This window comes from Macadamia integrifolia, chromosome 7 (assembly GCF_013358625.1).
Source record: "Macadamia integrifolia cultivar HAES 741 chromosome 7, SCU_Mint_v3, whole genome shotgun sequence".
Taxonomy (NCBI): domain Eukaryota; kingdom Viridiplantae; phylum Streptophyta; class Magnoliopsida; order Proteales; family Proteaceae; genus Macadamia; species Macadamia integrifolia.
In genome coordinates, this window is record NC_056563.1 from 32,409,977 (window position 1) to 32,427,105 (window position 17,129).

Here is a 17,129-nt window from a genome sequence, read left to right on the forward strand (position 1 = left end):
CCCCCCCCCCCCACCAGCACTGCAATCGAAGGATGGAATCTTTCTGACGGCAGGAAATGGAAATGGAGGAAACGGAGGCAGAGTAGATATGGTGATGCAGCGCCCAACGATTGGGCTTCAAAGGGGGTTTAAACCTTGCCTTTAATTTGGGGCTATTAATCCAGTTGATCTCTGCTCAGGTTAACCATCGATTCTGCCAAGATGCACCATCGATCTGCAGAGCTATATTCCAGATTTGGATAGATTTCGAGTCAGCCTAAAGAGGACCAAATTCTGCCCATTTCTGCCTTATCAACCAGCTGACTTGTAGGGATGAGTTTGAGAGAAGATCAGCATATTTGGGAGATTTTCTTCGAATTTGGTGAGCCCCATTGCCACCTTGTGTGAAAATATATTAGGAGGCCAGGCTGTTGTTGTGTGGAGATGATTTTTAGGAGATTATTTTCAAGATTTTCCTTGCTGATTTGTAGGAAGATAAAGTCTAGATTTCGTGGCTCTAGTGCCATCTGTATGAAGACCAAGTTTGAAGACTAGTTTGCCGCTGCATGGACTCTTGCTTTCCAAGAAGATATCAAGCAACTTATGGGAGGGATTATTTCCAGACTTGTAGAAGATCCCAATGGCCAATACATGGGGGAGGATATGGGCGAGAATTGATAGCTTCATTAGTTGTAGATTTTAGGGAGTTTTTAAGCTATTCTATGGAGGACTTGTAAAGGGGCACGCTTGGTCCAACGGTAAAGGTACGAATATTGCGACCTGATGGTCAAGCAGTCAAAACAGCCTCTCGACATTTTTGGGATAAGGCTGCGTAGTTCTCACCCCCCAGACTTCGCACATGCGGGAGCCTCGTGCATCGGGTACGCCTTCTTTTTTTTTCTTCTGTGGAGGACTTGTTAGGATTAGTTTTAGATAGATATTTGTTTCTATTTAGGTTTAATTTCAGTTATTTGATGTAATTAGAGTTAGAGGCAATTTAGGAATTAGTTTCTAGTTAATATTCGGAGTTCTATTTGTTTCTAGAAATTGCTTAGGATGTAATTGATTGGTTTCTAAATAAGATGAAAGGCTGAAACAAGGGAACGATTTAGAGAAAAGAGAGAATTTTGGTTTGATAGCCATGAATGCTGTAAGATGCAGTAAGGGGAGAGATTCCATGAGTGGGTGAGATGCCTATGAGTGGGTTAGAAGCCGAGGAGAGAGTGAGAGGTTCAATTCAAATCTACCCTTTTACCTATCTTCTATTTTCTTTTGGGCCAAGAGAATGCTACCCACTTGTGTGGCCATTGCGCCAGCGCACTAACCAATGGGAGGCCGTGCGGAGGCATCTTCAGTGCATGGGGTGGGGGTACGCAGTCTTTTCATGCCCGTCTATGTCTATGCATAGACACATGCAAGCAGGTAGCTTTCTTTTTCGCTTTTTTTTCAATTATTTTTTTATTTTTTTTTTTTATTTCCAATCAATTCCAGTGAGCATTATATTCTGAAATTTTTTGATCTGTTGTAGACTGTTCGAAGTGGTGATTTTACTGCTAGACATCAGTATATCGATCCTCCTGTAAAGTTAGTTCTTAGCTGAACTAGCTCCTACATCATATGGGTGGAGGGAATTGGGGATCTGGGTTGTGTGGATCAAGATTCACCGGCATCGAGGATGAATTGGCTAGCTTGCTAGATTATAAATGAGGACATTGCAAGTGTGTTCATCAGGGATAGTCGGAACTCGGAAGCAATGAAGAGAAGGCAGTGATGGGCTTCAGAGATGTGACAGTGGGAGAGGTTGGGTACGGGAAGGAAAGTGAAAATGAAACAACAAAACATATATAAAGCGTTTATTTAACGTTTTGGTTTCGGGCTTTATTTAGTTGGGCCTGGTTGGTTTAACCGGTGCGTCTATTAGATGTGGGTTTCCAGTATCCCCTTTTCCCTCTCTTTTATTTATTAATTGATGCAGTTTAGATTTTGCCCAGAGAGTAAATGTTGGTGTGATAAATTGGTGGAGATATAGTGCAAAATCTAGATTTTGGGTGGGAGGATGTTTGAGTAGTTGTGTAAAAATAAAACCTAAAATGATGCAAAAAGGAATGGAAATTGCAAACAAATAATCACACAATGCAAGATTTATGTGGTTTGGCAGGATTGCCTACGTCCACGGTGAGATGAGGTATGTTTCACTATCAATGGAGAATAGGGTTACAGCTGCTCTTCCTCATGCCTTGCTCAGATTATAGAGAATGAACTCGTTTCAATTCATAGCAACATTTTATAGGTACACTTACCGAAATCCATGTGATGGATACAAGGCATCATACCCCCAACAAGTTGTCCATGTCTCTGATATAGTGATATGGTGGCGGGCTGGTGGCTGGTGGACTGGAGGGGTGTTTCTTGAGGTCTTGCCAGTTCCTTCTGGGTATGGGATCAAATCAGGGTAAGAACAATCACTGGGTTGGGTAATGAAGGCTAGAGTTCATAGGAATTAGATGGGTGCTTTAATTTGAGTAGAGGGACAAGTTTTGATTGGACAACAATGGAGTAATAAACAGCGATATGGGTTGCATAAAAAGTACATGTGGAGATGAAGTTTAATTCTTCTTATTTGGAAGCACTAGTAGTTTTCTTTTTTGGTAGTGATCAAGACCCAATATATTGTTCACATAGACACACATGTGCTGAAGTTAGCATTCAAAAATGTTCTTCTCATAGATGTATGAATATAAAAATATGGTTTCACACTTGCACTGATATATGCTTGAATGTTCCTTATCTTGTGACTCAATCAAGAATTGTTAATACATTACTTTGGAAATTCAAATCTGGCCCAATTTCTGAAGGCCAGAACAGATAATTTTGTGTAAACTGAACCCAGAAGAAGTGCGACAAAAAATAAGAAAAACTGAACATGTAACTGACAGTAACTGAACAAGGCATCAGCTTACAAGAGTAGGGAGTTGGTCTCCTCTCGAATGTGCTAAAAAGTAGCTCAGAGTAAGAAAGGTTGAGCAAGAAGATTGTAAACGACCATACTGCTTAACTAAGTTATCCTTAATAATTTTACCTTATCCTTAGCCTATTATGACCAGCTGGAGTCACAAGTGGTCCACTTGAATGCCCCATGTGAGAATTGACCCCAAATATATTGGGTGCTTGGGTGCATTTTTTCATGCATTTAGATGCTTTTTTATTTTTGGGGGGGGGGGGGGATTGCATGGGGAGGAAGATGTCTAATCACGGATTGGGGATGTGTTTGTGTATTTGTGGGAGACAGAGAAAGAGAGTGGCGAATATGCAAGGGAAACCTACAATTTACCTCCAGTTATCTCAGAGGGAAAGAGATGGAATTAAAAATCGGGTCTTTTTATGACTAACAACTGTTTGTAACATTTTCATACCTGTTTTGACTTGTCACAACTTTTGGGTGGGGTCCATATGATAGAGGAAGCCACAGACATATCTGGTGAAGTTTCAGGCTTTCAGCCTTAAATTAGCAATGGAAGTACTATAAAAGTGGGTTCAAAGTAAGAAAATTACAGATATGCCACAAGATTCTATTATAGTGAAATGGAAATTTTGTAGTTGCATTAAACCTTAAGCTTACTTTTTAACAACTTCCAGTGCTTGCTTCAGGCTGAAATGTGATCAGAGATATTGTGGTGTATATCACATGGACTCATCTGTGCCTTTCCAAGACTGCATGGGGCAACAAAACAAGACCTTGTGATGGTAACAAGTTCAACAACAAGGTCCTTGGCCTTATAATTATCCTTCAAAGCTATACTAAAGCTTTAGTACTGTTGAAGAAACTTCTAATCTTTAGATGCGAGAATATAATTGCATCTTAAACCTCATATAAGTTGAAGACGTCATTAAAGTATTACTAAGCAGTTTTGCTGCATTCATATGTATGGTGTGACGTTTTTTTCTAGGATTTGCCCAGCATTCCATAGTTGTCTAGGCGGCACCTAGCTGGCAAGGCGATCATGAAGAATCTCAAAGCAACCATCTTTCATGGTGGTAGGTGCCTAGACCCAAGATGGGGAAAAGGGTGACAAATAGGGGGAAAAAGGAAGAGAAGAGGGTGGGGTTAGAGAAGGAATAAGATGGGTAGCAGTAGCAGGTGTGCAGTGGCCGAAAAAAATGAAGAAGGAGAAGAAACAAGAGAAGACTGCAGCAGTGGCAACTACAGCCGACAGAAAGTGGAAGAAGGGTACAACCTATCATCACTGCTGCAGCCACCATTGCATTGCTTCTGTTGTGATTGCTGTCTGGCATTGGGGAGAAGCGGAAAAAGATGCTTCTTATTTTCTTTCTCCGAATGGGTATAAGTATTTTGCTTTATTAGGAAAGGAAATCATCAACTTTATATAATACTCCCTTATATTTATTATTAAAGGAAATAAGCTTTTTATTTTACATATAAGCCCCCATTAAAACTTCAACTTAGAAGTATGAAATCATATATTTCCCATCCCCCCCCCCCCTTTTTATGTATATATATTGCCTTGATTATCTACATGACACTCAGGAACCTTAACAAATATACTGCACGCATAGCTTGCTTTTGACAGTGTCATGTAGAGTTGGACTATTTAGAATGTTGACCACCTCGCTGGAGTAACTTTCTGGACTGACAATCTCCAACCCTTTGAACCAGGGGAAAAGTCAGTTTTAATAGGTACATTAACTCAGCCTTATCCCAACTAAATGGGGTCGGCTACATGGATCCTATTTCACCAATCAGTTAACAGCCATGCAAGATTCTAATCCTAAGCTATACATGTCCTCCACTTGTAGCTCTTTTAGCTTCTTCAATTTTCAGATTTAAACACTTTTTTTTTTCTTCTCGTGGGTCCTATAGTCTCTTGTTTTATAGAGTAGCATCTAAGTTTCCATGGGGCCAAGTTTCTAATGTTTGGTGTACAGTCTACTAGGTCTAGGGTCACTGCATTCTGTGATGAATTCAAAGATGCTTCACCTTCAGACTTTCCTGGAGTGCTAGAATTTTTTTTTGCCTACAAAAAACTCATCAAAGGTCTATGCCTTGCCAGGTGCCTTGTCATAAATTGGTTGATCTGCCAATTTGAAGCCACCTGCTTGAAAATAATGTAATGCTGTAGGTCATTGCTATTTGGTATGAGTGGGTGGACTTGCCAATTTTCATGCGCAATGCGAGGCAAGTATATTAGAAATGTTAATTTTTGTTGCCTTGATTGACTAACTCATGACATATGGGCTTGGTAGCTGTATATTTTTTGTCAGTAAGAAAGTAGCATGTTTTACAAGATTCTGTACATGTGAAAACCTTTCATACAAATTTGCATGCCATACAAGGGATGCAAATTTACTGGAGGAAGTTAAGCCAGTAATAATGGTTCTGTTCTATAACTTGGATGAAAAAATATATATATATATATATATATATTTACATTTTTTTCCACATCCATCTTGTCCACTGAAGGCGGTAGAGGATGTATACTAAGTATGTTGTGAATAAGAACGGAAGCTGGATGGATATTTTATGTGAATATATATTTGCCAGATCATATACATAATGCATGTTGCTCTTTTTATAGCATTTACTTGATACTGCTTTGGATTTTGTTATATTCGCAGTTTTTCTCGCATGGAGTGCAGTCTAAGGTGGGAAAAATATTCTTTTGGATCGGATTTGGTGGTTGGCAGTAGTAGTCACAGGGGTACAGTGAAGGCTGGGAGTATAGGTATTCTTCCTTCCGGCAATTGATATATGCATTTTTCTTGTTTTGTAGCATGGCAGAAAGTTCCATGCTCAGAATGCTTTGTAAACTATTTGTGTGGAGACCACGATCTTTTTTTTAATTTTTTTATTATTTTTTTTAAATTTCAAGATTAATTGTATATTCGTTGTTGTTAAGATCCCAGGAGAACTCAATTGGAAAATTAAGTAAAGGTGGCCCAAGATTGATACATTTGTTGTGCTGGGTATTTCGTTTACAAAACTACTATAGTTCTAAGAAATATATACTTTAGTCAAAAAAAGAGGAAAAACAGTGGCTGCAGGTATTTTGTGGAGAGTGATGACCTTCTATCTCAGTGGACGAAAGGTCGAAAGAACCAGCAGTGGGCGTATCTGAGTTTTGCTAGAAGCCTAGAACGGTGAGGAAAAGTCCAATTGGAGCTCTCAGCCCCGTGGTAACGTTTACTGGAGATCTGCCACATCACACCATGCCACGCGACGCTGTTGCATTTATTTTGACCTGTAATCTTCTTCTACGGCAGCCATCTTTGGGAGCTCATTGAAAAGGCCTTCTCAGTTGTCTTGATCGAGAAGACAATGTGCTCCGATTTAAGGTATTTATTTTATCACATGGACAGATGATATGTCTATTCCGACAGTTAGATAGAGTAAACATGATTTAGATTAGTCATGTCAAATTTCAAAGTTTAATTCTATAGAATCCATGTATATCCATGCATGTGTACCAATGTTCTAAACATTATTGTGTTACATATGGATAGCTGCTCAAAAAGGAAACAGTTGAAAAAGATCCGTCTTCAGTTTAAAGAAATTTGATTTTTTTTTTTTACACCCTTAATGGTAGTATAGAGGGGCATCTATATAAACAGAATGGTAGTGCCGTTCATTTTTGAATAATGAAAATATATCTGTTCTTTTTTTTAATACCAAAATAATGTTTTATCTTATATGCAAAGAGTTTTGTCTCTGATATACCGAAATTGGTTATATGTAAGCCTGGGATGTAACTCGGCAGTTTGACACTGCTTGCTTAAGAGCATGCCCCAAGGCTTTCTGTGGATCAGTTACTCTTGAAAGTGCATTGGTACTGTCATGCATCACTTCTCCCCGCTACTCCCCACCCCTTGGGCCCTAGTGGTGCCACTTCCCCTACAGACCACAAATGTGGTTGGTCCGCCGCCTTGAAATAAAAAACCTTAAATGGAGATTAACCTGTTTATTTTTTTTAATTCCTTCTTCATTCATGCATGCCCCACTGTTCCATTCCTTCTTCGTCAGCTATCGCAGGAATGATGCTTAATCATTCAATTTCAATCCATTTTTTACACGCCAATGAGGCAATGACTGTATTTGGCAGTTGAAATATAGTTTAATTGGAGCATACCCCATTAACCGGGGCCCAACGAAAGATCTGACTCTGGGTTTAGGAAGAAACATCTTATCTTATCCATTCTATCTTTCTAGCTGCAATTATCATGAAGTCGTAGGTGGTGTCCACTACCTACGCGTGCTTTTTTGGGAAAAAAAGGTCATTCATGCATTTTTATTTTAAGAAAAAAAAAAGGGATAATTACAAGAATTACTATGCCTAGTGAAATATAATGTTGCCTATTTGGATTTGACCACAAGATCTCACATACAACTCAAAAACTTAATGGTTAAATTTTAATCCAAAATATGTAAAAAAAAGTAGTTCAAAGTTTTAGAAAATTACTAAAATATCATCAATGTCCATTTGGAACAGCTCTCTATCACATTTCTTTGTTTGAGCTGTATTTTATGATGTTCGTTTTTCCAATTATCAAGTATGGTTAAGCGATTCTATTCACGTTCGGCCCATCGCCCAGGTGTTTGGCCAATGGATGAATATAAAATATAAAAAAAAATATATATATATATATATATATATTTTTTTTTATATAATTTCAACTATTTTCTCTACTCATACTATGCAGAAATTGTATCAATGAGATTTTTGTCTGATCAATTATCACTAGGAATAGTGATGGAAAGAAAACCTTTTGAAGGATTTGTACACTTTTGACTAGCCAAGGGTGCAACTGGGTTGAGTTTTTTGAAACATTATACTACCCCGAATTCCCTAGGGTCCAGCCGAGGCTCGATTAGTACAAGGTCGGGTTGGTATGCCCCAGGCCAAACTCAGTCTTGCCAAGCTTAGGGTGGGCCAGGCTTGTCCGCACTCCATGAGTACCTGGCGACGTCTATTCGACCAACACTGACCGTGGTAGAGATAGTTACTGGAAAGAGTCACAAGTTAAAGCCAGTAAAATGTTAAGAAGGTCAAGAAGGAAAGCCCAATGCAAAGAGGGAAAAAAAAAAAAAAAAAGTTAGGAATACTGATTTAACTGGGAGTCTTGGGCATTTAGGCACATTGAACAAGGGGGTTCTCAAGTAACCCAACAAGAGAGGCCGGGTTCACAAAGAAACTTGGGTTTCCTCCCCATTCCCACCCTTTGTCGAATTTATTCCATAAGACCCGGCAACCCCTCTCTCTCTCTCTCCCCCCTTCCATAGGCAGAGATAACATTATCCGCATTCATTTTTTTTTCTTTCTTTTTTACCAGAAAATAACAGCTTCATAAAGATGAAGAAGGGGTCTTTTCTTCAATACAAACATTACTTATAAAAAAAAATGAAGAAGGGGGAAGTTGGTTAAAATTTGATTACATAACCAATCAGTTCGAGTCTTAATGGCTAACTGGTGAGACGCCATAACCTTTAACAACAAAATAATTCAGCCTTTTCCAATTAAATGTGGTCCGCTCTGCTATAACCTTACTTCTAAATTATTTAGAACTTACATAATATGAAACTAAATATTTAAGATCTAACAAAAAATCAAACATCTCACACGACCAATTATTATGATATGTTAGTCAATAGCTTCTTCTCATCCAGTCCAAACAAGTGACTTCGGTGGCTCCTAATTCAAAAAAAGTGTTCATAACCCATATGTTGATATTATGTAATATTTGATAGGGTTCAGAATTTTTCCCAAGGAAGGCACATGAATTATAGCAAACACCACAAGAAAATTAGCGAAATCAATTTTAGAGAAATTTGGATTGTCCAAATATTCTCAAGAAAATGCAAAATCGAGCCTGAATCTTCCTCGAAGAGGAGAGGTGACACTGTGCACTAAAACAATGCAACAGATCCCTTCCATAGTTTGATTTGAGAGTGTCAACCAATTGGTTTCGATTAGACTTAATCGGTCTTCACCAATTTAAGTCCCTAGACTTCATAAGCTAAGGTATGAATATATTTCTATTTGATCGATTAATTATCAATCCATAATCAGGCTCGAAGGTAATCAGTCTAATCGATACATAGTCAGGCTTTAAACGAGATAATAGGCTGATTGGACTATATGGATCATAAACGTGTTATATTCAGGCAAAATATAAACATGTAACCCTTTTGTTTTCATAAATATTTACCCTCTCTTCACCGGCATTAAATAGAATACGTGTTGGCACCTGAACGTAAATGCATGGCATCTCAACTCGGTTACTGATTGGTCACAATCTTACACCAGAAACGCCTTATTAATCGGTTGTGTTTGAGCCTCAAACACGTTTACTAATTGATTGGACCGACTTCAAACTTTCAATGAATTTTGGTTCAATTCCGGTGCGACCGGTGCTGGCCAACTCTTATTGACACACCTATTTCCATTCATGTCTGTCCGAATCGAAGAAGAAAGCTCCATGAAACTTCAGACAAGATACTTCCAAAAACCATCGATCAAACCCCCTATTTTGAAATCTCAGCCAGTCAGGTGTCATGGAAGAGAAACTCCCGCGAAACTGCTACGATCGGAAGCTGAATTTCTCAATCTTTTTTTATTTTATCTTAGAAAATAAAAACTGAATTTCTCTCTCTGGCGTTTCTCATAAATGTTGTTTGGTTTGTGATTGGATTCATGGAATTGACCCTTTTTTTTTTCTTCTTGATTTCAATTGTTTACGTTGGTCTGCGGGTCCCATTCCTTTGGATTCCTTTTTCTCTACTTCCCCTTTTCGATGAATTTTGCCGTTTCCCCATTCGTTTTCTGCTTCTTCCACTTTTAACTTGGAAACTCCAAATTCTCTCTTGAGATGCAGTGATCCGAGCCCGCGCTCTTAACGGCTACTCCGTTTCTTCTACCCTTCTACGTTAATCTGTTTGGCGATTGGTTGCGTGGAAGTTACTGGTAATCTTCGTTTCTTTTTCCCCTTTCATTTTCCAGTGGGGTATGATTTTCTTTTTCTTTTTCTTTCTTTCTTTAAAGGATTTTTCAAGATCAGAAGTCATATAAATTCTTGAACGAAGCCACTACGCTTTGTATCCTCTACTGGGAACAGATTAAAAATTACAGAGCGGTATCGGTTTCACAGTGTGTATTGCATGCCGGGCGCTTCAGAGCTCTTTTACGGGAGGAGGTCGCGAATAGGCCGAAGCACTCCTGAATCAGGAGGAATAGGGTTCAGCGACGCTTCCGATCGGAACCCCCACCATCACCCCCACCATAACAACAACAGCCATAATCATCGTCACCACCATAGTCGTCATCGAAGCAGCCACGATGTCAGGCCTCTTTGCTATCGCACTTTTCAATCTGTAAGCTTCTTTTGCTCTGATTCTTTATTTTGAATGTGCTTACTTCATTTCTGAGTTTTCCTTTCTCTATCCCTCAATTACGTATAACAGTAACTTCTCCGGTTTAGGAGTAATATTTTTGCTGAATTTGAAACCCTAGATCGAGTTAGGAATAGTGGTGGTTTCCTTTTTTCTTTTTTTTTCAATGACTAATAAAGTCGAAAATTGAAAAGAGCAGAATATGTGGAGATTTGAGATTCATATTCGATGTTCTTGGGATTGGATCATCAGTAAATAATTTGGTGAGATAGTTTTTGTTTAGTTCCTGCGATCAAACGACATCCGAGTGTTTCTTAGATTCCATTGAAAGCCATTTTCCAAATAAAATTATATTCCATTAAAAGCCTCTTACTTCCTGTTGGAGTTTATCTGGTCAGTCCTGATTGATTGCCTCTTAGGGTATGCTACTCATTTATTCTTTGCTTAAGAGGGCTCAACGTTGCCTTGCCTCCAATTCTTTATATTCCATGGCCGATAATGTTGGTTATTATTGTTCTTAACTGTGTGGGGGAAGATCAAAAGGAAAGTTGTGCGGGGCAACACCTTCTGTGGGGGTAAGCGGGTAGCTATGCTTCCATTGTTTTATGCATGTGCATGAAATGACGAACAGCACTTATCTATCAAGAAATGAGGTCTGAGTTATTCTACATAACTATATGGCCAATACTTTCTTCTCTTTCTTTATGGAAATTTTAAATTTACTTGTACACCTGCCTTGATGCATGAGTTATTTCATGCTGTGTTGGACTACCTATTTGAGATAAATATTTAGGTTTAGGAAGTATACATCCATATCAGACTTCAACTTAGGGGAATATTAATATCATTCAATTTTTATTGGTATATGTGGAAACTTGAGCTAGTTCAGCTGCAAAATTGTTCTAGTATCATTTTTTGCATTTTCTCATCTATTTTCTTCAGAATTTGGAGCTATTTATTTCCATATATGGCTATATAACCTGAGCTGAACTAGAAGTGGAGACTACACCCCACCCCCAATGGCGTATTAGCCCGTATTGATATTGGGTCAAAGGGTTTGCTGTTATTTGGGTTTGAGATTTAAAAAACAGTTCTATTTTCTGTCATTGGAACTTTATTGCCAATAATTTCTCATGCTGTTCTCTCTTCTCACCCTAGTTTTATGGTTTAATCCACCTTTCTTCTTCCAAGTTCCAAATATTTCATTTTTGGAATCTACACTAACAGATTTATTAATATTGTGTTCAATTGGTCATTGAAGCTTGCCTGCCCCACCCCCCCCCCACCTCAAATAATTTCCTCTTACATAGGAGGTTATAGGGTCGAAATCAGGTACAAATTGTGATTTTGATTGGTATAAATAACTAATGGTTAATATTTGAAATCCGAGATCAATATGTATAAAAACCAGAAAAGTAAAAATCAGATACTAATCGAAACTCTCACTATGTCTATCAAGTGGAATGCATCTAATTCCGAAGTACAAAAAGTAGAGTTTTCGTAAAGTTCATGAGCAACGGCTAGCTTCTTGGTATCTCCATATAATGCTTTCTCAGTACCTAAAAGGAATAAAAAACCATGTGTTTTTTTGTGCTGATCATTGTTAAAATGTGATGAAGTTAGCTCTGCTGTTTCAAATTACTACATTAAATTCTTTGGTGTTCTGGTTGAAGTGCTTATGAAAAAGTGGAGCTCTAATGGTTGGCTGGCTATCATTAAATATTGGTGGCCACATGTTCTGTATTCCAACCTAGGGAAGTTTAGCTGTTCCTGTAATCCTTAAGAATTTGAACACAAGCATTTAAGGGTAAAATGGTATTGTACCAGCTATGGTAAAAGTAAATCCAGAACCCTGTTTGTTGAGGGGGTGGGTGGAGGTTGAAGTAAATTTTGTTTCCAATAAGTACTTCTTGAAGATAAATATCAGATGTTGTTACTTACTCAAGTCATTCCTGGCTTCCATAATCATATCATACCAGTATGTTTTCTAGTAACGAGTTAGAGGTAAAGTATTGTCACGGAAGGCTTGATGGACTTCCTCTGCTCACGTTAGATGTGGCAGGCGAGAACATGGCCTTCATTTGGGCCATACAATGTGTTTTCCTTGCAATTGAATCATCTCCTGAATTGATGCGGTTGGTTTAAAGATGATCTTTCTTTCTGGAATTTCTGTTTTAGATGATCTCTTTCCACTGAAACAGAGAAATCTGGTGATCGTGTATTGAAATCATTCTAGTGACCCTAGTATATATTTTTCTTGATGTACTTTATAAACTTCTGAAATGACCTCAAGAATCTTAGTCCTCATGCAACAGATGACGTTTGTTAGTTATCTGTTCACATGGAGGGGTAAACTACTATTTACAAAATTATTAGCAACTTTATGGATGAAGGAATGTTTGTGATTAGTATTTTTGGGATGTGTGATTGTTTAATTCATTCTCTTTGTTGCAACATGTGATCTTAAACCCATGCTTACGTGACATTTTTCATTTTCAGGAGCGTGAATCAGTTCGAATAGAAAATGGTGCTAGCCAATCTGGTGCAAGCAATGATACCAGTGCAGAAATTTCTAGTAGTAGAGCCAGTAGACTGAGATTCACTAGGAATGACAGGCTTCCTGGAGCTGTACTACTGGCACGGGAAAGGCTTGTTGAAAGACTAAGAGGTGTCTCTCTCTCTGTTAACAGGTTGTAAATATTTTTAGATTGCATTATAAAGTGGTTACCGTTGTTTATTACTCTCTGGTCACAGGTTTGTGAAAATTCCTAGATACACTGGATTTTTTTTTTTACTATTCACGCTTCACAAAGTAATGTTATAGCTGTGAATGTAAATGTCTATATCATATATGCATGAGATGGTTTTTCTTTTATTATGCTGTTATATTGCAGCCATCTAGAATGACAAGTTGCAGCCTTTGTCCTTTTTTGTGATTCAATATGGAAAACTGCCTTCCTTTTAGATTTTGCTAAAATTAGTAAGAGATGACAGAATAAATTGCTGTCGTCGGCCTGCACAACATTGAGATATCACATATTATGTATGTTTGTATGAACCAAGGAATCACCTGAGACGAAAAATAACCTGATGAGAAATTCATAGCAAACATCTGTATGATCCCATTAAAGCTTCAGATGGATCATCTTCTGGGAAAAATCATATTTAATTGGTTCACTGGAACAAAGCTGTTATGTTCTGCATGCTCTGTTAATTGTTCCATCTTATTTGTGGGTCCCCCCTTCCCCTTTTTCTTTCTAACATTCAACAGAGAAAGTGGTTACAAGTACTCAACTATGTTTTACCTCCAGAAAAAAAGCTACTCAAACTATGATGATCTTTGGCATAATGTCTGCTAAGTGCTTTATCAAAAGAAAAAAAGGTCTGCTAAGTGGTGTTGTTGAATGCTGTATTATCATTCCTTGCATGTCGGGCATATTGTAATTCTATGGGCAATGTTACAGGGTATGTGGGATACAAAGTAGTTAGAATTGGCCCTCTCTTCTATCCAATTCTCTTTTGGGTACATGTTCATAGATGTGCATATGCTCATATTTGGATGTCTCCAATTCTGCACAGTAAGTCTTCAGGATAAAATATCAAAGTCAAATTACATGGCTTAGTTAACCCAAAAAAATATTATATGGCTTGAATACGTTAGCATTTCCCCACTTATCTTCCATTATTATTGTTATTGTTATTGTTAGGCTGCATTTGGTAAACGTTTCATGTCAAAAACGGAAATTTCAGTTTCTATGTCAAAATGCCTTCTTTTTTTTTCGGAACGAAGCTAGAATAATGGAACTACCTTTTGTCGTTCTGTCAATTCTCATTTCTACCATTTTTTTTTTTTTTCACTTTTAGTTCCCAAAAAAAACGAAACACACCATAAATGCACCAAACGCTTTATTCCGTTTTTTTGTTCCCATAGAACGAAAAAAACTCCAGAAACGTTTTTCTGAAACGTTACCAAACGCAGCCTTATTGTTATTGTTTTTTTCCGAGATCCCTTTGAGTTTATTAGATGGCCTGTGAAGTCCATATGCTCATTTCAGATGTACTGATATTTGATTGTCATTATCATGGTTTCCTGTTTATGTTTCTCCCATATGGTTATTAGATAATGACATCTTTTCTTTTCTGATTCTAGACAAGGTGGCAGAGCATCATCAGGCATCTCCTGGGATGAGTTTGCAGTTAGCGATGACTTTAGGCTCATCGATGCTGGGGACTGGGATACTGAGGCCCCAAGAGATTGGTTCCCTTTTAGTGGTTCTGATTCCCAAGTGGGTCTATCATCCTTGCCAGGATTGAGCCACAAGAAGCCACCAGGACTCAGCAGGGAGGAGGTGAAGTGTCTTCACCGTGAGGTCTTCGGCCAGATGAGCATAAGTGATGAGAGGATGGTACCAAGTACAGCAAAGGAGTGTAGTATATGTCTGGAGAAATTCCAGGAAAGAGATTTGCTGGTTTGCCTGCCTTGTGAGCATAGGTTCCACTCTGCTTGCTTAGAGCCATGGGTGCTGACTCGTGGGGATTGCCCGTACTGTCGAACAGGTGTAATTGTTGGTGATCACGTAGTGGGAACGAATATACTACCATGAGCAAACTGAGATGAGATGTTCTGTTTTCACTGTATACTGTAGGACTAATTGTCTGTTTGGACTCTTTGGTTCTCCACCCTTTTTTGCCCATTAAGAAGTCAAACTTTCCTTTTTTGTAGACCTTCTCTGTATTCTAAACACTTCTGCTGGGTGGCTAATCCTGTAGCTAAACGCCTGGTCAACTTGTATGCGGCATGGAAATATTCTCACCCGTACCCTCTCAGACTCAATTATTAATGAGAAATCTTAATTCTAGGCTTAATCTAATAATTGTTGTAGAATTAGAACCAAACGTGTAATTCATTTATTTTTATACGGTAGGAAGGAAGGGGGCGGATAGGATACTATGTGTGAAATTGAGGCTCAAAAGAAAATGGATCAGCTGCTCGTATGATCACCTGGTCGTATGAGTCAATAACCAAAGTCTGTCCTTTTTGTTTTGAAATATATCATTTTTTATACTTGTAATGACAAAATGAAAGATATGGGTTGGATTTTGACTCGTACGACTAGATGATCGTACAAGGAGTGGATCCCATCTTGGCTTGATACTGTGACCTCTTTGGGTCTCCATAAAAGTCTCAAGGAAAGTCGGACATGAATAATACAAAAAATGAAAAAAAAATATGAGATTGCGTTAGGCTGCATTACTTTGATTCTAAGAGGAGTTATTTCATGGGTGATTCATGGCACTTCAGAGTTTAGACACACGGTTTCATCTTGAATAGAAAAATATGTATGTAGTAGAACCCATGGGACTGATAACAATTGTGTTTTAATGAAATTTTAATTTGGAAGTTATTGTTTGATCATGGGTGAATCTGGTTGTAGCCAAAGTGAGGAAGGGAGATGATGTAAATTTGTTTCCGTTGTCCTATTGTCTTTTTCTAAAAGTCCATCAAGTCTTGCGAAGATAAAATAATAGTTTTAAAAATAAAAATAATTTTCATGTAATTATATATGAGTGGTGATAATAAACTATCATCATCTTAGTGACATAAAAAGATAAAATCCTTTTGTATACAATAATAACAACAGCAAAGAGTTGGCTACATGGATTCAAGCAAGGATAAGGGGAAGAAAAAGTGAAAGTACGAAGCGATGTGGGACTAAACAAGGGATCACTTGGATAGACACGCACACACTCTCCCCCGGTCTGCCTGGCTCTGATACCAGATCTGGGTTGACCCGTTCTCTCTCCCTCAAAATCGGATTATCAGGAGAAGATGCCAAGGGACTTAAGTATAGACCGCGGACAGGATCCACGAGCGATGTGGGACTAAACGAGGAATCGCCTGGATAGACACGCACACACAAGTTTACAGCGGCAACAACCTCCTTCTTCTGCAACAAGCAGACAGCAACCACTTCCAGTTATAGTTCCAAGCTTCATTCCACAAGATCCTTTTGCCATAAATACCTCTCCTGCTCCACCAGTTGTCTCTTCTCCAAGGACTTTTCCTACTAAAGAACTTAAAGAACTCCAACAACAACAACGTTCTCTTCCTAAGAGAACACAAGCACCTAGAGGTCGTGTCCGTGGTAGACTTCCTCCAGCCTAGAAAGCCACTACCGTACTAATGGATCTCAGTGACGATTATGAAGATGAATTTGTAGATGCCCTACTAGCACCTCCTCATTTTACTCCTTATCCTATGCATGTCTCTTACCCTGCACCGCCACCTCTGGTACTAGTGCCACCACCTATTCCTCAAACCACTCCTCCACCATCTACCCCTGCAACTACTCAACCTCCTAAATCCATCCATACCATTTTTACCCCGTCAGAGAATGCTTTAGATGAGTACCTTACAAACCTTACCATTACGGATCCCCTTCCTTCATTTATGAATGATGGTCCTCCTCCTACTGCCCCCCATGATTCCGAAATGGATGATGACCCTGAAATCCATAATCCTGAAGATCCACCTAGACCAAACCCTGTTCCACCCTCACCTTACACCCCGTATCAAAACCAGGACCCTAAACAATTTTTCACCTTGGATGACATCTTTGTTTCTAAATGGGCATCAAGAATTATAGATTTTCACGCATGGATCAATGCAGAATTACTCAATGAAGGAACCTCCACCATCACAGTCTTGTCTAAATTTGTTACAATACTCCAAGGAAAACTCAGAGAATGA

General features: G+C 38.6%; 3 protein-coding genes across 12 annotated transcripts in view; all 3 read left to right on the plus strand.

The window, feature by feature from the left end:
• The window catches only part of LOC122085223, an 11,983-nt gene extending 5,413 nt beyond the window's left edge, over positions 1–6,570 (plus strand). For 4 of the 6 annotated variants that reach the window (XM_042653708.1, XM_042653704.1, XM_042653710.1 and 1 more), the window contains one exon: positions 5,614–6,570. The gene's annotated coding sequence lies outside the window, so the exon portion shown is untranslated. Of the gene's footprint in view, positions 1–17; positions 362–5,048; positions 5,144–5,613 lie in introns of those variants that run through there. The other 2 variants (XM_042653705.1, XM_042653706.1) reach the window with 2 other exon arrangements.
• A 3,100-nt stretch (positions 6,571–9,670) lies between these two features.
• On the plus strand, positions 9,671–15,249 carry LOC122083214 (probable E3 ubiquitin-protein ligase RHY1A). Of its 5 annotated transcripts, none has more exons than XM_042650941.1 (4): positions 9,671–9,953; positions 10,119–10,360; positions 12,878–13,068; positions 14,529–15,249. In XM_042650941.1, exons 2-4 carry the CDS (start codon positions 10,148–10,150, stop codon positions 14,980–14,982), a joined length of 858 nt encoding a protein of 285 aa, XP_042506875.1. In that variant the 5' UTR covers positions 9,671–9,953; positions 10,119–10,147; the 3' UTR covers positions 14,983–15,249. The 5 variants fall into 5 exon arrangements, with proteins under 5 accessions (XP_042506875.1, XP_042506874.1, XP_042506872.1 ...); XM_042650940.1 differs by having other exon boundaries at positions 9,673–9,953; positions 10,138–10,360; XM_042650938.1 differs by having other exon boundaries at positions 9,674–9,953; positions 10,073–10,360.
• Positions 15,250–16,562: 1,313 nt separating this feature from the next.
• LOC122084923 (pollen-specific leucine-rich repeat extensin-like protein 3) lies at positions 16,563–17,129 on the plus strand. The gene has a single exon (XM_042653342.1). It carries the CDS (start codon positions 16,563–16,565, stop codon positions 17,127–17,129), a length of 567 nt encoding a protein of 188 aa, XP_042509276.1.

Coding starts and splice junctions, on each gene's coding strand:
- LOC122083214 (XM_042650941.1), top strand. CDS start 10,148: ATGCCGGGCGCTTCAGAGCTCTTTTACGGGAGGAGGTCGCGAATAGGC. Junction 10,361..12,877: donor GCTATCGCACTTTTCAATCT/GTAAGCTTCTTT, acceptor TTTCATTTTCAG/GAGCGTGAATCAGTTCGAAT. Junction 13,069..14,528: donor GTCTCTCTCTCTGTTAACAG/GTTGTAAATATT, acceptor TTCTGATTCTAG/ACAAGGTGGCAGAGCATCAT.
- LOC122084923 (XM_042653342.1), top strand. CDS start 16,563: ATGGATCTCAGTGACGATTATGAAGATGAATTTGTAGATGCCCTACTA.